Source organism: Mirounga leonina, unplaced genomic scaffold, assembly GCF_011800145.1.
Source record: "Mirounga leonina isolate KUSES-001 unplaced genomic scaffold, KU_Mleo_1.0 Mir_94, whole genome shotgun sequence".
Taxonomy (NCBI): domain Eukaryota; kingdom Metazoa; phylum Chordata; class Mammalia; order Carnivora; family Phocidae; genus Mirounga; species Mirounga leonina.
Window position 1 is genome coordinate 13,119,236 of NW_023270855.1, and position 22,107 is coordinate 13,141,342.

Below are 22,107 nucleotides of genomic sequence, written 5' to 3' on the forward strand. Positions count from 1 at the left end.
GCCAGGATGAGGGGGAAAAAAAAAAATGGAGCCCTCATTCCCTTGTCCTAAGTATCCTTTTGTAATATTTAAATATTCCTTCTTGGTAAGAGCAGAGTCCCTATCTCAAAAAGAAATCTGTAAATCTACGAATAACCTTTAAAGACCATGACTTTGTCAGGAGCTTTTCTCTTCCCAAGTAGCTTTGCATTCTTGGTTCTTTGTATATTACTGTGCTTGACTATCCATTCACATACTGACATCTCTCTATGGCCAATCTTGGTTTTTCTCTGGCTCATGGAAGCACTGCTGTGTGGGAACCACCTTAGGCCAGGTTCAGGTTCACTCCTCTCTGGGCCAAGCATTACCTGCAATCTCTCAATGATATTCCGGTAGTCTCTAGAAGCTGCCAGAACAGAGTCTCTGCGAGCCGCATTACGGGCAGTCAGACGCCAGTTCATGGCAGTTTTCTGTACGATGTTGTGGGACTTCAGAAAGAGGTTGTTGACTTGGCTGTCCAGGTCCACAGGAATAGCGATGGCCCGGCTCTTGGCTACACAGAAGAAAGATGACTCGTGAGTCTCTAACTTGCATGGGAGATGCCCCAAAGACAGACTTAACTCCCCCATCACCCCCTCAGGCAGATTTTTTCCATAGTATGTCACTTGCATGGCATGGAGTGTGAATGTTGAGGAGCTCAAATGAACTTGACCATCCTTAGGTCAGCGATTTTCAGTGTGAATTCTGGGGGACAGTAGCTCTGAGGTATGTTAACATGTTCTAAGGTCAAAGTTTAGGCAAATCAAAGTGTGTTCATATATTTTAAGAATTATTAAGATAGGGAACTCATTTGGCCAACAAACTATTTTTCCAAAAATTCTCTCTCAGTGGTATTCTATAGAACAATCTACAAAATGCCAATTTAAGCCAAACATAATACAAAAGATGACATTTACAATAACATAAGGCATTCTTTACATTTAGGCTCTTCTCTTCCCCTCTTAAACTCCAGTCTAATCATGAGAAAAGGAACAATCAAGCCCATGGTGTGGCCGGGGGTGGGGGGGATATTCTACAGGATACCTGACCAGCACTCTTTAAGACTGTTAATGTCATAAAACACAAGGAAAGTCTGAGGCACTGTTGCAGCCCAGAGGGAACTGGGGAGGCATCACAACTAAATGCAACGTGGGAGCCTAGACTGAATCCTGGAACAGATAAAGGACATTGATGGAAAAAGTGGTGCCAGGTCTGGAGTTTAATTTGTAGCAATGGGCCAATATCAGTTTTGTAGTTTTGACAAAAATATCCTGGTGTTGGCAAGATGTTGACAGCAGGGAAAACTGGGTGAGGGGCATATGGGAACTCTGTGTGATACCCTGGCAACTGTCCTGTAGGTCTGAAATTATTCCAAAATAAAAAGTTTAATTAATAAAGGAAAATAACTAAGACCAACAATCTTTTTTTCCCATATGGGAAATCCAACAACCTCTGAAAAACAAGACAATGACTTCCTGTCTTCAATGCTTCATAAGACCAGAAGCAAAGAAGGTGCCATATTACCTGTATCTAACTGTAAAAACAATGCCAGCACCCCGGAAGAAGCAATTTGAGAAGCAACTGTTTAAATCCAAAAAAACAAAAAACAAAAAACCACAGTGTGGGGAAAGGAATCATCAGCCAGCCAACGAATTTCTAACAGTTTAATATAGCAAGTGAGAAATTTGGGAAAAAAGATATGAATAATATAAAAATAAAAAGCAGGATGCACAGCATACACTCAGCTAGAAACAATGTGCCTTGGATACCCCCTTTTGAAGATAAACCATGAAAATAGTGAACTTTGGTGTGATTTTAGTCAGGAAGAAGTATTCCCCAAGGGGCATATGTCTGAATTCCTGGGGTGCTGTGCTGTTTCCATGGCCTGCCACTTCATAGACATCACCTCCCTCTGTCTTTTCTCATCAATGCCAAGCCAATTAAAACATTTCATCTCCCTAATGAGCGTTGGGCTGATCAACTGGGCAACCTGCCCAAATTTTACTCAACAACTTTATGATGCATGATCCTACATGGGCAGAGTAGCGAGTTTTGGGGATATAGTCTCAGAGCCCTGGTTCTGAGATATCACATCATGAACCTACAATGTACACGCTTTCAAAAGCCTCATCTCTTATTGTGAAATAGTGCTGCGAAAATAATAAAAGGACACCAACACCTACCACTTGAGAGTCAAGGAAATCAGGATGGGAGGACTGAAATCAGGGGAGTAACACCATCTGTATTGGCTGGACAGCTACTCAGTAGTGCTAAGAACCCCACCTGCCTCTTCTGCTGCTCTCAGGGGATCTAAATAGCTACTATGGGGAGGTAACTCTTCTTCAATTTAGGCAGGAAGATGAACGCCTTGCTTAACATTTATAAAGGGGAACAGGGCCAAGGAAGAGAGTCTGAGTAAGTCAGGGTGAAGGGAGCAGTAATTTTCATGACTTCCTTTCAAAGCTGCCAGAGAGGTGACAAGTGAGGGGCGGGGAGGAGGGAATGGAGCACCATTTATCATCGAGAGGCAAAAGGGATCAGTGTAGCATTTCTGAGAAAGGATGTTCCTTGGGGTTGGACATGTACTTCGTAGGAAGAAAGTTTCCATACGGTCAAATACACTTACTGGAGTAAACAAATCCGTTTCCTGAATGAGAGACTTCCCAGAGCCTTGAATTAGCTCGTGTGCACTGTGACTTGTCAAGAGTTGCCTAACATTGAATGGTGGACTCTTTATTTTTTCAAAGCCTAGCTTTCTTTGGGACTTACTGACTCTTAACTTTGGGAGATGCTGGCTTGGTAGATGAAAGCAAGGGTTAGCAATCAAAGACCTCCATTCCAGTTCTGCCTCTGCAACTTCTTGTGTGCAGAACTTCAGAAGAGCTAGAACAAGTGCTCAAGAAATGGCAGTCTTTATTACTGTCAGGCAATTCATTTTTATCACAGTCAATCCCAACTGCACTAATATCTTACCTACATCAGAGAGCACCCGAATACAGCTCTCCACAGAGGCTTTTTGGCTCGGCATTAACCAGTTGCAGTGGTAAACCCTGAACACACCTTGCAGCAGTTGCACAAAGACAGGCTGGCGAGTCTGCAAGGAAGAGAAGCCAAGAGACGGGCGGTATGACTTTTCTGTAGATCACTGATATGCTGATCAGAAATAGACATTGCATTGAACTGTGGGTTAATGGTAATGGACCCTTTGCAAGAGTAAGAAGGGGTGACTGGTTATAAACAGGATTCTAGAAGTTGCCTAGCCCAAGGAGGAAAAATTCAGAAGCATTTTAAGGGCATCTACAAACCTGATGCCATCTAAGTCTGACCAGAAGAACAAAGAGTGGAATCACTGTCTGAAATCTGGTATTCTTGTCCAGTTACCAACTGGCTATATGACTTCAGGCAAACTGCCTCATGTCTCTGAGCTTTAACTTCATCCAATATATAAAATAAGTGGATTGAGGCAAATTAACCCGAAGTTCTTTCCAGACATTATTTCCTATAAGCAGAACCTCTATTTTTAATCAGCAAAAACAAACTGATGAGTGGATCTCACCAAGAATGCTTACTTATTTCTAGCAGTGTCTTCAATGATATAAACAGAAGATAGTTCTGATGATTACTCGTTCTAAGTATTCATTTACTACAGATGAGTTAACTATATGGTAGGATCTATTCCTATGACAGTATAAATTTGTACTCTTTTTAAAATAAGAGAACTCCAACATTTACTTCCTCTGAATTTCCAAATGCATTTCAAAGTTTTAATTATGGTCTCCATCCAAAGCTACCTGGGTCAGAGTAGCTTTGACCTGCAAGGCAAACATTATTGTATACAGTGAGCTACTCCCTGTTTTTAGTTTGGGGGAAGAGGACTTGCATAGTCCCTCCAAAACACAGTGGAAATTAATATAGCAAAGAAAAAAAGTATTAAAAAGCTCTAGAGAGGTTTCTGAGATGGAAGAAAAACAATAGAAAGTGCTGGGAGGGGGGAGGAAGAACTCTATTAGAAGAAAATTCAACAGGTTAATGAAAATTCAGAACCTCTTCTATGAACAATGTTCAGATAACTTACACTTACTAAGTGCTACATACTTCAAATGAAAGCTCATTTGGGGCCTCAACAAACAATCCTGTGGCAAACATTTATAGCCTTAATGCTATAAATACAAAACAGAGGCCCAGACAGGTTAAAAGAAAGCACACAGAAGAACCAACAAGTGGTGGCAGAGCAGTGAGTCGACTTCAGGGCTCTCCGACGCCAACAACTTGTGCTCTTTCCACCAAGTTCACCCGAAAACCAGGATCTCTGCTTCCCTCAGGAAGTACTTTCTGTTCTACAGCTCACAGCCACCCAAGAAAGCAAACTGCATTGCTAATAGAGGACAGGATCATAGAGAGCCTGAGAAATGGGCTGAGAAACCCTGATATTAAGCTCCTGAGCACAAGGGTTCCAATGAGAGAAGCCATTTTTGGAGATCACTTCCCACATGCCAAGGGCTAAGTGCTTTTTTGCCTATCTCACTGAACTCTCACCATGACCCAAGGAAGTAAATAGTGGTATTATCATCCCTCTCATTGGCTCGTAGGTGTTAGAGTTGGGATGAGAACCCAACACCCAAACTCAAAGAAAGAAGTATCCTTTGACTAAATTAATTCAATTGAACCAATATTTATTAGGCCTGTGCTCTGTTCCATCTGACCCGTGGATAAACAAAAGATGAAGAAATTGGCCAGAGTAGCTGCCTCCTAATTACCCATTCCAATGGGCAATCTGGGAACATCAGCTCGCTTGACCTCTTGAACTGAAGAACAGAGCCGCTCATCACCTTCTTCATAAAATGCTCCCTTTTCTTAGATCCTGAAGCCCTGCTTGTTCCTGAATCCCATCCTGCATGTGGGATAAAGTGAAGACCTTCCCCTGGCCTCTTTTGTATCTTGTCTTTAATTATCTGTGCTCTGCCCAGTCACCTCTAGTAAACCACTTCATTTTCCGGGCCATAACTTCAATGAGCAAATGTTTATACTTGGATTCTATCCCTCCACTCTCCTGAGTCTCACAGATTCATTTACTTATTCAATGAGTTAGCATGTCCTAGGTTCCAAGCACAAAGCAAGGCACAGGGACCGAGCAGTATCGCAGACAACTGTGACCTAAGACATAACCACGCCCTTCTTACCGAAGCTGACAGTGTAGCGGGGAAAAGCACAAGCTCCTATTTACTAAGCACCTCCTATGTACCAGGCATTATGCTAGATGGTTCATAAACATTACCTCTAGTGCTCACAATAACCTGCAAGGTTGATATTCCATCCCTGTTTCAAATGTAAGCCAAGAGGTTCTGAAGTTCAGTGACCAAGGCCAGTCCACAGAGCTGATAAGGGGCACAGTGAGGATTTGAAACCAGCTTTATCCTGCTCTAAAGTGTCCAAAATTCTGTTCTTCCTCCCTGGATCCCACAGTTCCAGTTGCTTCCTGGACATTCCACTGGCAACATAAATGCAACACAGCCAAATCCGAGTTCATCATTTTCCTTCCTCATATGTTTGGCTTGAATAAAAAGAAGGAAACAAACCAAAAAAAAACCAAACAAACAAGGAAGTAAGCCAGGAAGGAGGTAAAAATCTAGCTGGGGAAATGAGGCATATGTTTTTCAGCATAAAAACAAAACAAAACAGGCTATGAGAGCTCCAAAAATAGTATTCCTTGAAAATGAAGGCTCTAGAATCCATAAGCTACCCCTTAAAAAACAAAGCTAAAACCACTTCGGACTTTGTATTCTAAGTATAGATAGACAACCTGGGATCTCACTAGGAACTTTCAACATTTATATTGAAGATTCATCTCTCTGATGATTCTGGCTTATTAGGTGGTCCAAAAATTGGTTTCAAAGTAAGGCAATAGGAGGAGACAGGAGTGACCAAGATGGAAATCCAATACACAAGTTCCTGTTTAATGGTTTTCCAATTAATTTGATCGATTTACTTTGACATTTTGGTTTTGCAATACTGTTTCACAATCTATAGGAGAATGGGCATTGCTGTGGCGATTGTCACTTTAAATTACAAAAGAAGCAAGTCCAATCTTAGTAACCAAGCAGCTTTCCTAGCTGGCTCTCCATGTAATAGTAGTTGGTGAGGAGCATGTTCTGGTCTTTAGGAATTCATGTGCTTGGGATCCAACCAGTTTCTGCTCCCCAATTACTCAAGAATATGTACTGACATTTGAAAGGCAGCCTTCTAACTTTGTGATACTTTAGCTTAACCACTAGCTTGTACAGTTATTTCTAACTAAGCATAAGGTTACCAACAGTCCCAAGGAAAGGTATCTCATGAAAAATTCCATAATTCAAGTTTTTGCATCAGAGAGAAGTAGGCTGAAATCATGGTTATGCCACCTAATGGTTGTGACCCTGACTGAGCATGGTAATTAAACTTTCTGAGCCTCAGTTTACTCAGCTGCAAAATGGGAATAGTATCATCCACCTCATAGGCTGTGGTAGGCTTATATGAACTCTTTGCATATTAATGAAATATAGCAGTATCTAATTAACACACCAGGGAGTATGAATCACCCTTCCCTTGGAGAATTTACCTTCATTAGGATTATCTGTCTGTACTCCAACAACCTTACGCCACCCATCAACCCTAGGCCACCCATCAACCCCAGGACAGCCTCCACCTCTTTCCACGACAAGGAGGGTTAATATTTCTCTTCTGACCACTGGAGACCAAGACCAGCTTTCATCCTGCAGGCGGTACGAACGCACCTGCAGTAAGACTCGCACAGCAGTTGACCCAGACATAAGTTATATAAAGAAGAATGATTTTTTTTCCAAGTCAAAGAATGACATCATCTCCTGGATCCATGGATTCCTACCTTTGAACCTGGAAATACCGTGGGAATCCTGATGCAGAGCCCCTGGAGTGCACGGCCCCAGGAGCACCACGCAGGAAGGCGTGCACACGCCCGCGGGGCCGGGCCACGCAGCAGCCCCGCCAGCCAGGCTGAACACCTTCTCACGCTAGCCCGCACCAATTGGGTGAACTCTGGGTACACGCCTGGGAGTTAGAATCAGGATCTCCAAATGAATTTTTAAAAAGTGTTAACAACATGCTAGCACCTATCTGAAAGCTGCTTCTCCTTCTTCTAAGATTGAAGGGGGGGAATAACATGACTGAAGGGGGAAGAAAAGGCATCTTAAGGGGAAAAAAAAAATCAAAAACCAATAGATTCATCTGGTACAGAAAAACATTCTCAGGTGCTTCTTTAGCCAAGGGGCCCTCCACAGCAAGAAAAGAAAAAGAAAATTGTCTGAATGCCTTGCAGAACAACTCATGGATAGCTGCTCACTGCCAAATCCATGCCAATGGCCCCTGCCGAAGCTCGGCCGTGAACGCCCTGCACGTGCATTTGCCTTTCTTACCTGCAGCGTCGTGCTCTGGTCTGAGAAGGGAGAACTGAAGAAGGTGGTAACGATACTCATGACAATTTCAGTAACGTACTTCTCCAAAATTGAGTCTGCGTGTTTCCGGTCACTGGTGTTGTTACAGGCCTACAAGGCAATTGGATGTTTCAGACATGACACCAGAACCTGCAGGTCAGTTGTAGGATTAAGAAATCTGTGACCACTCCTGCTGATTACCGTTAACAAATGAAAGGTAAAGGCTTGCAGGTCAATATGTCTCCCTCTCAGGAATTACAGTAATAATAATAATAATAACAACAATAAATCATACAGAAAGAGAAGCTGATCAACTCGGATATCACATGCAGACGCACAAAACATTAAAATCAGGATGGGACCTACAGGGTCTTTGCTTCCAAATTCCTAGCCACGTGTGGCAAATCTAAACCTTAAAAGAGGCAGCAAAAGGCATAGTAACTATAGTTGTCTGTACTTTTCCCTAAAAGTAAACTGTCCTCCTGGTTAAGCCATTCATCTGTTATAGACCATGGTTTCCTAATCCATATAATCAAGAGAATCAAATACGCCAGTGAGGTCCATGTGATATTCTCCAAATCCACAACACTCTTTCATTCCATAAACATGTTACTATAGAGTTGTCAAATCACTATGTTGTACAGTGGAACTAATGTAACATTGTGTGTCAACTACACTTCAATTTTTAAAAAGTTACTGATATGCAATGCTGTTGAAAGTAGTGGGCTGTGAGTCAGAGTTACGGACTCTGTAAGTTTTGGGGTGAGGAGAGACTTCAGATTTTACTTGCATTCTACTTAATTTTGCTGCTTAAAACAAGATTAGAAATTTAGAGGGAAAGGTTTAGAAAATACATTTTTAAAAAATCAAGTTTTATTACCAAATTCATTAGTCCTACAGTTTGAGACATTAACAGTGCTTATCATAAAAATATATGAAGGGCAAAAAAGAATCAAGTTTTATTAACTACCAGGTTCTAAGCTTAATGCTGAGCAGTTTGTAGACAAATTCAGAGAATGAAATTAGCAACTGATTTTACATTTCTGAATAATGTAATGTAGAGGTCAGCAAAGTTAAGGGCTGGTGGCGGTTTTTTGTTTTTTCTTTAAAGATTTTATTTATTTATTTGACAGAGAGAGACACAGCGAGAGAGGGAACACAAGCAGGGGGAGTGGGAGAGGGAGAAGCAGGCTTCCTGCTGACCAGGGAGCCCAATGCGGGGCTTGATCCCAGGACCTTGAGATCATGACCTGAGCCGAAGGCAGACGCTTCACGACTGAGCCACCCAGGCGCCCCTGGTGGCTGCTTTTATAAATAAAGCTTTATTGGAACACAGCCATGCCCACATGATTACATATTGTCATGGCTGCTTTCAAACTACCAGGGCAGAGTTGAGTAGTTGTGACAGAGACCAGGTGGCCCACAAAGCTGAACATATTTAATATCTGGTCCTTTACAGAAAATTTGCTCAGCCCTGATTAAAAACAAAACAAAACAAAACAAAACAAAGCAGGGGTGCCTGGGTGGCTCAGTCAGTTAAGCCTCTGACTCTTGATCTCAGCTCAGATCTTGATCTCAGGGTCATGAGTTCAAGCCCCACACTGGGCTCCACACTGGGTGTACAGCCTACTTTAAAAAAAAATAATACAACATAAAAATAAAGCAAAACAGTCCTTCCATCCCAGTCTCCAAAAAAACCTAGATTTATGCGATTAAAAGACTAGGAGGAATTTGAGATTTAAAATATATATATATGTCTGTGATACCAATACCTGGGTATTATTAAATAAAGTCCTAGATTGGGAAGAAAACAAGTTCTTGTAGGTTCCTTGTTTTGCACTGGTAACTGTACCATCAAGCAGAAATTATCACAGTCTAGGACTCTACAATGCACCTTTCTTTTTAACACGTTTCCAAAATTAAGATTCACTTTACAATTATTCTCTCTTGGTTACTGGCGCCCCTCCCCCAAATCTACCACCACAAAACTCCTAGTGAATCTATGGTGTGCCTTGTTAGGTGGTAAGTCTTGCAGCCTTAGGATCAATGTTAAGCTTGGAGCAAAATCAAATCAAGAGTATGAAGCCCAGCACAATGGCTGGGTCAGCAAAGCAGATGCAAACAGAAGTGCTTTGCAGAATCCTCGACACCAGACTGAAGGAGAGAAATGCTCAAGCTCAGGAAGGTGTCCTTCGAGAAGAAATACTGTCAAGGAAAAGAAAACTTTTAAATGTGATTTTAATATGTCTCAGATTATTATTCACAGATCAATCCATAAAGGATGAAATGAAAAGCAGAAATAATCCATCTTCCCTAGGAGTTTCTTTTACTAGGAGTAAAAGGTAGAAGAAATGAGATGTGTGCAATGATAAGAGTCACATCTGCCTCCCTGTACCACACATTAACAAAGTTGAAATTATGCAGATATTTCCCTTATGCCTGCATAAGGGTGTCCAGACACGCGTGCACACACACTTGCACTCTGCCACTCAGTTCCAGAGAGCCTTACCCTGCAGATGTCCACAAGGAAATTCTCAAACAATTTCCACATGTGATTGCTGGTGTAAATCTCCTTCATTTCCACCTCAGTATCCACATAGCAGTGATTAAGGAAGTTAATGTATGCAATTTTAACCTGAAGACAGAAACAGACTTTTCTGAAAAATCGATTTGGCATATGTGGAATAAGAGAAATGCAAATCAAAACTATGTTAGAACACTATTTTCACCTATCAGATAAATAAGAATCAAAAAGTCTGAGAAAATGCTGTGTGGACAAGGCTGAGAAAAATGCCATCTTGTCATTTCCTCCTTCATTAGAATCACCAGTTATTATCATCTCATTATATTCGCATAAGCCCATTGAACAGCCATGCAGGGCAATTACAGCACATCCATATGATAAAATTTTTATGTAACTATAAAAAAGGAATGTGGACTCTCTTTACAGACTGATAACGAAGAGAAGAACAGTGTATCCATAATGTCACCTCTTGTGTTTAAAAAAAGAAAAAAAAAGAGGGAGCAGGGGAATGGAGAATATATATTTGTTTATATGCAGAATTCTAGACAATGTACAAGAACATAATAAATGATTTTCTGTGGGGTGGGAGGGGACAGATTAGGAGATTTTGCCTAGTTTACTCCTTTATAGTCTCTGCTATTTGAACTTTTCAAAATGTATTAACTTTTCAAAAAAATAACCTAAAAACATAATAGTGTATATATATATGATACATACTACATATGCTATATATAAATATATGTATATTTAGTTTAAGACATAAATTAGTAGTATGTATTTTAAATATACAAAGGCAAACTATATTCTGAATGATCCACAGTTTTTGTTGTCATTTTTGTTACCAGCCAAAATATATGAACAAGAAAATGGACAGCTTAGAAGGAATCATTTCCAAAATCTAACAGGTATTTATTATGGGTGGTGGAATTATAGATTATTTTGATTTTCCTATTGCTTTCCTGTAGTTCCTCAGTATTTTATAATTGTCATCATTTCTACAATACAAATTTTCATTTTAAAGAATAAACTTGCAGAATAGGTCTTACTTGCACAGGAACCATATCTCAACCCATTCAATCTTGTTTTTCAGACATTCATTCAAAGGGGATTCAAAAATCCTCTTTGCTCCACAGGGTGAATTATTAATTTCCAAGAAGAGAAGTGCAGCAGCAGATTCCCAAGGTTCTCAAGGAGACAGTAGGAAAGACTAACTAACATCCCCCCGCCGCCGCCGATCTTCATGCACAAAATTGGCATTCGAGAAAATGTTGCTCCCACCAACTGAGATGTCACTATGAAATGAGCGACAGGTCTCAGCACTGTGAGGTCTTGTGTGGGCCGGCCATGTGCAGAGGCATGAGAAAGGCTCACTTACCTCGGGGATGCAGTCCTCGTGGGTCACAACGCGGACGATGTCATCCAGCGGGAGCAAAGAGTTGCACTTTATCTCCGTGTAGACGTTCTTGCCCTCGGTGCACACGGCCAAGAGCTCCACCAGGTGGATGTGGTACATGAGAGGGCTGTTCTCGTCCATCCGGTCCCGTTCTGACCTCATCATCTGGATCAGGGTCTGGAAAGAGGCTCTGTCGTTGTAGAACACGAGGACGTCCTCTCCCGAATTAACCAGCTATAAAAAGAATAGGGCTTGTTTATATCACACGCTTGCGGGGCGGGGGTGGGGGGGAGACACCGTTTAAAAAATATCTACTCGCAGAGAAAGAGAGATGTTCTGTCAGCATTTGCTTTCCAAAGCCAGTCTCACCCATATTACTAAACTCATGGAAATTTCATTCATTTCTCTGAATCAGTAACTGAAAATCTCCAGCAGCAGCATTTTAATTGACAGATACAGGTATTTGACAGTCGCCTTCACAAACTATCAGGGGAAGAGAAAGTCTACAGACCAACATTCATGTATCAAGTGGAAATGTAGACGGCAAGCTTGCACTTGGATTTCCAAACCTAATATTTAGGCTATGATTTTTCTTTTTAAAAATGTTTCCATCTTTTTTATGCTTGAAAAGTAGTATCCCTCTTACAACTCTTTTACATACTGCCTTCTGTCTTCACAATTACCAATTATCCACTTCTTACTAAGATACGCCTTCCTTTCAATACTCGTCAAAAAAATCAAGGCATTCCTACTTATAACTTATCCCCAGGACTGTGTGTGGCTTCTCATAAATCTACTGAAGAGTTAGTCAATTTCAGCATTGTGGGAAATACAGAAGATCCAAAAACGAGCTGGCACAGAAATCAAAATAAATATAGTCAGTAGTATTTGCATAATAACAACTCACCTCTATAAGCCCTAATTAGGTGCCAGATACCATGATAAATACCCCACGTGGATTATCTAACCTCACTGTGCCTCAGTTTTGTCTGTAAAACTGAGGACAAAGATGGTATCTAACTCATGGTGCTGCGTCATGTAGATTAAATAACTGATTATATGTAAATTGCTTAGAACCGTGACTAGGATATGGCAGGCTTCCAATAAATGTTAGCTATTATTGTCACCATTATTTCACTGAGTCGGCATATCAGCTTCTCAGCTGAATACCACTGCGCCTTCATTTTGTAGGAAGGCGCGCTGAGGGTTGGGGAAGTCATCAGCTCACAGTGCCAGTAAAGTAGCCTAGCCTACATTCACATCCCAGGTCAAGTCAATTCTTTTAATTACACTACACTACCTTCCATTGGAATCCTATGATTTTTTTATTAGACAGGATTAAAAATCCAAGTGTTAGGTGGATTTACTTGAGGTTTCATTCTTTAAACAGGTGGAAAGATTTAATTAAGTATATTTGAACACCAAAACCACAGGTGTGGCAGAGGGCTTTCCTGGTCAGACAGCATCCCATGGGGCACCGACCTCCCACAGACAACCCAGCTTCTTCCCATGAATCAGCAAGCAACAATTTTTCTAGCTAGTAAAGTGAATAATTAAGGAAAAAGTCCTATAATCCACAGGAACATGGGCTGTTCTGGCTCACTGGTTTCTATCTACATTTAATCTCTACTCATTGTAATTTGGATTCAATATTCCTATTTTTTCCCCTCTCAGAAGAATCTGAGCCAAAATGCCTTAAAATAAATAGGTTCACTGCTATGAAAAATCTGATCAGATTCTCACCTATATACACAATTTAAGCTCACAAACACTCTCTCTTACATACACAAACCACAATTACGTTTTGTCTGTTTATGTGGCTCCGGGACAGGGTGCCAGTTCATATAGACAGCAATAATTTAAAAAATTTGTATGGAACACCAGATGAAGGTATATAGAGATAAATAGTTGTCACCTCAGCCATGACCATGTCTTGGCATTTTTTGATGAATTTCCCTTCTGCCTTGACGATCGTCTGCAGGAACTTTATGTACTGGACGTTTCGACCGTGAGTCTCAATGCAGTGAACAAAGTGCTGGACAACCCGCTCATTGATCTCACTGCAGAGCTGGAAATTGTTCATGAAGATGTGCTGCATGGTGACTGCCTCCAGGATCTGGCACAAGAGTGAGGGCAGGAACACAGGGAAATGGTCAAAAGGCGGCTAGAGCAGAGTACAACGTGAGAAAAAGTCTACCAAAGCACACAGAGAGAAGCATTTAAACCCACGAAGAGACCTTTCTCCTTTCTCACTTCTGTGCTGCCTTTTTTTTTTTTTTTAAAGATTTTATTTATTTATTTGACAGAGAAAGACACAGCGAGAGAGGGAACACAAGCAGGGGGAGTGGGAGAGGGAGAAGCAGGCTTCCCGCCGGGCAGGGAGCCCGATGCGGGGCTTGATGCTGGGACACTGGGATCATGACCTGAGCCGAAGGCAGACGCTTAAGGACTGAGCCACCCAGCCGACCCCTGCCTTCTTTTTTAATCATAATAAACACAGAGAAAGGGAAACAAATCACTAGTCTTCAGCTCAATGAACTACACAGGAAACCCCAGCACCCAGATCAAGAAACGAAATGCCTCGCCACCCAATTTAACTCGTTTTGATTTCTGCAACCACAGATTAGTTTTGCCCGCTGTTGAGTCTCCTGTACCCTCTCCCTTCTGGTTTCTTTTGCTCAATAGCACATTTGCAATGCTCTCAACATGTTGCATGTATCAGTAGTTTGTTTGCAGTCACTGCTATGTATATTCCACAGCACGGATAAACCAAACTCTGCTTATCTATTCTATTGCTGATGGGCATTTGGGCGCGTATCCGGTTTTAATGGCAAAGAGTAACACTACACTTAGCACAAATAGGGCTGCTCTGAGCATTCTTCAACGTGTCTTCTGCTAAACTTTAATATATGTGCATTTCTGTTGGGTTTACACGCAAGAGTGGAATTGCTGGGTTGCAAAGTATAAACGTTTGGCTTGAGAAAGTACTTGCCAACAGCTTTCAAAAGATGTTAACAATTTCTACTCTACACTAGAGCTTTTCCATACCCTAGCTGATTTACAGTGTTGTTGGTCTCTTTGGCTTTAGTCATACTTTGCTGTGCAAATCTTAGTTAATTTACACTTCTCTGATGATCACTTTGTCCCATTTACTGGCTGTCTGGATTTCTTCTATGGATGATTTCATTGTAAAGTTTTTTTTTTTTACCCATTTTTAAAAACCTCTTTTAAAAGTGGTTTGTCCTTTTCCTTATTGACTTTTTTGAGTTGGTTATATATTCTGGATAGGAGTTCTTTATTGAACACATGCAATGCAAATGTCTCCTCCCACTCTCTGGTTTGCCTATGGAGGATTTTAATAACATCATTTGGTGAATAGAAGTTTTTAAAGAAGCCTGGTTTATTGATATTTTCCTTTATAATTAGTGCTGTTTGTATACTGTGTAAGAAGATTTCAGTTTCCACCAGATCATCAAGATATTTTCATGTTATCTTCTAAAAGATTTATTTTCTATTTTTTACCCAGAGTTATTGAGTGACTAAGTTATATGTTTGGTTTGAGGTAGGGGGCTTTAACCTTTTTATCTTTAGTCTTTTCTTTCCTCGTACATAACAAAGAGGGAGTATTACCCCTCAGCCTATCAGACCTTCTCCTCCAAAGCCCTAGTGGTACTAAAAAATGAGTGTGTGAGTGTGTGTGTACTTACACGGATGTCCTTTGTAGAATTATTTACAAAGCCAAAAAATTAAACATTGCCTAAATGTCTACTAATACGAGAATGATGTTTAAAAAGTTACAGCCATACTAGGGAACTCCATGTAGCCATCACAACTTCTCATCAAAAATGCAAAAAATTTATATATCTATGACTGGCAAAGACAGCCGTAATGTATTAAGTGAAAAAATCAAAATGCAAAATAAAGTGTAGAGTACGTCACCATTTTTCTTTAAAAAACTGCACAATACATACTTTCAAAACATATCTGACAAACTAAAGTATAACACAGTTATGTTTTAAGTGAATATATTATGTATTTGTATGTATCTAACGTATTATGTATTATATTATGTACATCGAAAACTTTATGCATGACCTCAGGAGGATGTGGCTGGAGAGTAAGAATCAGCAACTCTTTAGGGCTAAAATTTGATGTAATAAAGAATGTTAAGAAAAAATATAAATAGATCTTACCTTGCCCTACCACCTCCTCCTCCCTTCCCCCGCTTTCTCCCCTAAAAAGATGGGGAGTATTTATGTCCTCCTAAGAGTTGGTCCAAATGTTCCCCTTGGAATGAATGTTGCATTATAACAAGTCCCCGTGGTCACAACAGCAAAAGAACAAGCTGTTCCTCTTACTGCTTCCTGCCCTCCTCCCCTCATAGATTTCCAGACAGGCCTGGAGTCTTACCCCTGGGTTGAGAAACAGGTTTATGTGTTTGTGTAGCAAGGCTTGATTCTGCTGGTTGCCTGCACAGAAATTCTGTAGGAATTCATGTGCCAGCCTCATTATCTCCTGCATCTTGGTATCTTCAGCCTGTGTGGAAGGAGATAGATGAAAAATAGGTTGAAAACAGGGCTATGCTGTGGACAAAAGAAGGTCAGCAGGCGGCAACACCTATCTCCAGGCCAGGAGACCCAGTTCCTCGACACACCCATCACCTGCCGAGTGGGGTGCTGCAGGTCCTTGCTGAGGGCCTGTTGTGTGAAAATATGGGGGTGCTGTGCTGTTGACACTTCAAAGAAGCCAGTAACCTGTTCAATTGTCCTATATCCTCTTCCGCTAGCCATGGTCAGATACAAAAAGAATTTATTCGGGAAAGATGCAACAGAGTAGAAGCTGAGAGGAAGCCTCTGGATCCCATTTCTAGCAATGCCCCCAAATCTCTGAACCCCCCCCCCATTTCTGAGAACAGAGAGACAGCAGAGCAATAGCTGAGTGCCTCACTGGTGGAGAGCCCACATCGCCCCAGCTCTCGGGCTCACCCTTCTTAATCTGCCTAACGCATATATGCATTAGAGCTTTTGGCAGGAGATAACATGTCGGAGTAGAAAGCGCTTTAGATTATCAATTTGGGCAAATATACTTGCTGTAATCCTTTCCTTGTCACCTCAGGCTCGGCATTTAACCCAAGAGGTAGTTTTCCCATCTGCAAAATGGGGATAATACCTGCCCCAGGCATTTCACACAGCTGGTTATGTGATTCTCATTTCCTACAGTAAAAACATATACTCAGTGTTTGTAAAGCATTAGATGCCCCATGATAAGACAACTGATTAAACCCTACTGCCATTCTGCCCAATTCTAAACAAATAAACCTTTAATGTAGCAAAGATGAAAGGAGAATGAAATGGAATCATCCCTCTTATTCGTTTAGCCCACGGGAACCTCCCTAAGTCTTCTCACCTCTTTTCAGAGGCTGGAGAGCCTAGCAGTTAGGAAGGCAGGCCCTGAAACCTGACTGCTTAGTTCTTAGGCCAGATCTACCACTCACTAGCTGTGTGACGTCGGGCAAGTTACTTAACCGTTCAGGGCCTCCGTCTCCTCATCTGCAAAATGGAGGTAATAAAAATGCACACTTCATATGGTTGCCATGAAGATTAAGTGACAAAATCCATGTCAAGTGCTTAGATGGTTATCACATAATCAACGTTAACTACTGGTCCTGGTCTAGACCAAGGGTCAGACAGAACTTTAGGTTTTGTGGGTCAAAAAGCAAAAGAGAGGACATCATGCACGTACCACTAAGAATGTAACTATTTAAAAATGGAACAATCATTCTTAGCTAATATGCTGTATAAAAACAGGTGGTAGGCTGGATTTGGTTCATGTCTGCAGTTTGCTCACCCTGGTCTAGATAATAATCCTGGGAGAAAACAGGACACATCTGTCAGAACAACTAACAGAAGGAGTCTGAGCTACCAGCTTTAACAATCCAAAACGGGCAAGTTTAAGAGGACATTAATAGCAAATCCCCACACAACAGAGTGGGTATTACATTTGTCTCCCATTAACAGAGAAAAGTGGCACGCCTTCCAGTTCTAAGAAATCAGAGGCCTTGGGACAGAGAGAGACACTGCTGGTTGGCAGCAGTCACCTCAAACAGTTCTGCACTCTTTCACTTCTTCAGCTAAAAGGAGAGTCTGCTGGGGCTCACAAAACTAAAGACTTCATCATTTGAAATGGATTTATACAAGACAAGTAAGCTCTAAAGACATCACATAACAAGAAAGTATCTGTAGCAATTCCTCCACTGTTCTCCCACACTGGGATATCTGCACTCATGCACACACACACACACACACACACACTATGTTCTGCCACCAATTCCAGCCACATCAGGTTACCTATTCGTTATGTTAACATTACTCTACGAAGGCACAACTTTAAGGCAACTGATGATATTATGAGGCAAAGATAAGGCCAGCAAACCACCTCCTCACATTCTTTACACATAGCAAGGTGGTGAATCAGCTTGCTGGTTCCAGTCTAAATGTCAGTCAAGTTTGGATGACATGCACACTTACATTAATTTCAAGTTAGTTAAGTTCCTGACCTAGTAGAGGGATTAAGCTTAATTGTGGCTACTGAAAGGCTTGAGTAGCCTGAATCCCACAGTCCCCATGACTGTGGTGGTGGCCTCTGCCAAGAACTTCCTTGAGCACAGGGCAGCAGGTACAGCCAACAAGACCTGGGCTCCACAACTGGGCAGGCTGGCTCTGTCATGTGTTGCTGGGCCATATAGGCAAGGTATTGAACCACTGGCGACAGCCTTCTCACCTAAAGTGGGGCTACTAAAAGCATGACCTCTCTCATGTGCCGTCTTAAGGATGAAATGAACTAGTGAATGAAAATGACCTAGTGCAGTGCCCCCTGGCAAGCACGAGCAGTAAGCCTTCTTCAGGCAGCTCTACAAGCAGCAAGTTTCTCTAGCAGTCACTGGTAAACTCAAGAGGCAGAAATCTATGCCCTGGGACTCTAAATTTCCCCAAGCCTCAGTCTCCTCATCTGTCAAGTGGGAACACCACGACAACTGCACTTGATTTTGGAAGCGAACAGATGCTTTTGCAAGCGTCAGGCAGGCTGCACAGTGCTAAGCACTATTTATTCATTTGTGTCAGGCAGGCTGCACAGTGCTAAGCACTATTACCCTACTTCCCTAAATCCTAGCACTGTCAATGACAAACGCTGGCGTGAAAGAACACGACAGAGTGTAGCTTCCAACGACAGAAAAGAGGGCTTAGAGCAAAGTATATGCTAGATCCAAATACTCGGCCAGACGTCAGCACGCTCCTGAGGACCTCCCAAGTGGGCAAGCTCTATGTTCCCACATGCCCCTAGCAACCTGTAGGGCTTAAACTGCCTGAAGGGCACTTGCAGAGGACACTGTGCAGCACAAGCCCGTGTGCAGACAGAGCTCCGTCTATTGAACCTTCGCATCCAGCGTGGCGTGGGAGCGAGGCGACAATCAATGGATTCTGGCTTAGAATCCTACAGTTGGAGGCAGGTTGTGGGTGATCCCATTTTATGATGCTCTTTGTTTCATACAAGTCACCTACAAGGGCCTTATACTCACAGTCATCACATCTACTTCATGTCTTGGCCAACGATACCAAATGCGAAGGGTTTAGGAAAACCCGGGGATCCCCCCCCCCCGGAGGGGGACTCGCTCACCTTCTCGTAGGGGATCTGCAGCAGCTCCAGCACCACGGCGTGTGCGCTCATGTTCCGGAGCAAGCGCTGCTGCTGCTTCCGGCTCTTCCTCACAGACGCGCTCTCCTGAACACAGAGTTTGCTGAGGCGAATCAGAATCTGTCCGAGAGAAACACCCAACGGTTGTACCTCTGGCCAACCTCGCAGTTCTGAGCTCCAATGTACCGCATGGCAACAACAGTCAGTGAAGGTGTACGTACAGGTGAAATTTACTGAAGTAAATCCTAAGTGTTCTCACCCCCCTCGAAGAGCTTGCTCTGCGAGGTGATGGAGGTGTTCGTTAACCTGATTGTGGCAGTCATCTCAGAGAGTATGTCTATCAAATTACTGCGTGTCATGCTTCAGGGAGGTGACAGTACTTTTTTGGTCAATTATACCTCAATAAAGCCAGATGAAATTTTTTTGAAAAAAAAAAAAAAAAAGAAAGAAATAGACCTCCGAAAACTAGGGAGCACGACTGAGAAAAAAAAACGTAGGCACCGGTCGTGGGCAGGGAGGCGGAAGTGATCACAGCATATTAAAACACCCAGAACGAGGGAGATGGTGCTCTAATATGTAGTATCCCTGTTAATCGCGTCAAACCGAACCTCCACATGGCTAAGAACATGTCTTTCCAGTGTACGTTACGCAGTGGATTATGGCTTCAACCAAAAGTGGGACAGTTTCAGAAAGATCTCCTAAAATGGTGAGACTCAGCATCATTGCCAGGGACTTGGGAAGAGTTTGCTCTGGGGTAAAAAAAAAACCACAAAGCTCCCAACCTCCTAACTCTGAACTACCTTATGCAAAGAATTCTAAAGACCCAGAGCCCTCCCTGGTGGACTATGTGCCAGCCACTGAGATAGAGCCTTGACAATTATATCAATTAATCCTTTGGTCAATTATAAACCTTCAGAAATACAGGTGCTAACTGCACCTATAAAAAGTGAGAAAATTGAGGACACACACAAAAAAGTGGCAGAAGATGCTTTGAACCAAGATCTGACCGTAAAACCCAAGTATGTAACCTCTGCAAGCTTCTCCCTGTGAAACTTTCCATGAAGAAAAAAGCTGAAGTGTTTGCACTTTCAACTGGACTTTCACAAACCATAGCTCCTAGGAGAATTAATAAAGAAGAAAAGAAGGCAGGAAGGCCACTTACCTCTTTTACCACCCTGTAGTTGTAGCTGCTGGTGCTCTCGTGCTTTTGTGACTTGTTATTCCCCTCCTAGGGACCAAAAATAAATGTAAGTGTGGTTTGTTCGGCCCTCGGGCAATAGTCTGTTTGTTCAGGTTGGCATCAGCATTTAGGAAACCATGAGAGTTTGGCAGTTTTCCTACAGTCATGCTGGGTTTCAGCCCAACTCATTCTGATTGACATGATTTCACTGAGGTGGGAGACGATGGGGGGTCAGCCTACTGAGAACAGGTTCTTTCCTGGGTGGGTCTGCAAGGGAAATCTGGTGCTCATCCACTCAACAACAAAGTCTATTCCCCATGGTCCAAGGTAACATTGAAAAGTAGCTAAACTTCCATTTTGCAGTTTATTTCCTAGGAGAATGGCTGTTACTTCGGCTACTTAACAAGCAGATCCCTGGAGAATAAAGCTCATCCTACAATCCTACAATCTGCACTTTTACCTAAAACCAGAGAGGATATTCCCTTGTTTAAGGAGCCCATCCATCTGCTCTGGAGGCGTGACCTGCGTTTCACCCACCTCTGTTTTCTTATGTTCATTTTCACCAGAGGCACCATCCATGACCTCGTCAGGGCCCTGCCCTTTGTACACCCAGAGCTCCGACTTTTCCACAATGGATCTCAGCTGATCCAAGTCTTGTTTGATCTGTTTGTAGTTGTCGACATCTTGGCTGGTAACAAGCAGCTGGACCTGAACAAATGTAATGTGTCAGGGGCGCACAACCACCTCTTGGAAAGTCGACAACACCAACACCAACACCAACACACACACACACACACACACACACACGAATGGCAACCCCAGCTACCTGTTTGAAGGCCTGCAGGACCTCCTGCCTCTGACTGAAGTGCCGGAAGAGAAGCTGCAGGGCCCCCGACACCAGGGGCGGGTAGTCGTGCATCGTCAAATGCAGCAAGACTCGGAGGAAGGTTCTGCCGCCGTGGTCGTCCAAGTCCAGGGGGGTGTTCTCCTCACTAAAGGAGTGCATGGTAGGGGAAAGGCCAGATGAGCCACAGACGCCCTTCTCGCATGCACTCGGACCCAGACACACCCACCAGTCAGTTCTAACCCCGTAGTCAACCTTGGGGGACTTGAGTATTAATAAGCTCCTGAAACAACACAATCTTGTTTTTTTTTTGTTTGTTTGTTTGTTTTAAGATTTTATTTATTTGAGACAGAGAGAATGAGAGACAGAGAGCATGAGAGGGAGGAGGGTCAGAGGGAGAAGCAGGCTCCCCGCTGAGCAGGGAGCCCAATGAGGGACTCGATCCCGGGACTCCAGGATCATGACCTGAGCCGAAGGCAGTCGCTTAACCAACTGAGCCACCCAGGCGCCCAACACAATCTTGTTTTAACTTCAACTCTATTGTAAGGTGAGGGCACAATGAAGATCTCACCACTGTCCAATTTTAAACCAAAGTCCCTACCTTCCCACAGTGACAGGACCTGGCTTTTTTTATCCAGATTCCTGACTGACTCCTCGATTTGAGTATTCTTCTGCTGGGTCTCATCTATGGGTGGAGAACTGCACACAGTTGTGTTTCTCCTCAATTAGGAGTTTACTGTTTTATGTAAGGTGCTGTAACTCAGGGCCTAGCAAAGTACCTGTTGCGTATACTTCCACTTTACAGCTAACTGATGACTTAGTCTATACCCGGTCCCCTGACCACGCACATGGCTGTGGCAGTGTCCAGGTGCCATAAAAGTGGCCCAGTGATTACTCCCATGCTCTGCACTTCCCATGTCACAAACCGGTAGCCAGCAGGCTGCAGACCCCACTTTGAGGCGCGTTGCCACAAACCATGACCACGCAGTATGCTTCAAACTGAGGTTCATT

At 42.6% G+C, this 22,107-nt stretch overlaps 1 protein-coding gene across 2 annotated transcripts in view; it reads right to left on the reverse strand.

Moving 5' to 3' along the window:
* ITPR1 (inositol 1,4,5-trisphosphate receptor type 1) overlaps positions 1-22,107 on the reverse strand; it is a 328,878-nt gene that overhangs the window by 132,522 nt on the left and 174,249 nt on the right. For both annotated transcript variants that reach the window (XM_034997067.1, XM_034997066.1), the window contains 11 exons: positions 21,079-21,244; positions 20,790-20,960; positions 20,235-20,300; positions 19,055-19,192; positions 15,791-15,916; positions 13,296-13,496; positions 11,363-11,614; positions 9,973-10,098; positions 7,446-7,574; positions 2,992-3,112; positions 348-532 (listed from right to left, as the gene is read on the reverse strand). In XM_034997067.1, coding sequence (XP_034852958.1) covers positions 348-532; positions 2,992-3,112; positions 7,446-7,574; positions 9,973-10,098; positions 11,363-11,614; positions 13,296-13,496; positions 15,791-15,916; positions 19,055-19,192; positions 20,235-20,300; positions 20,790-20,960; positions 21,079-21,244 — 1,681 coding nt within the window. The remainder of the gene's footprint in view (positions 1-347; positions 533-2,991; positions 3,113-7,445; positions 7,575-9,972; positions 10,099-11,362; positions 11,615-13,295; positions 13,497-15,790; positions 15,917-19,054; positions 19,193-20,234; positions 20,301-20,789; positions 20,961-21,078; positions 21,245-22,107) is intronic.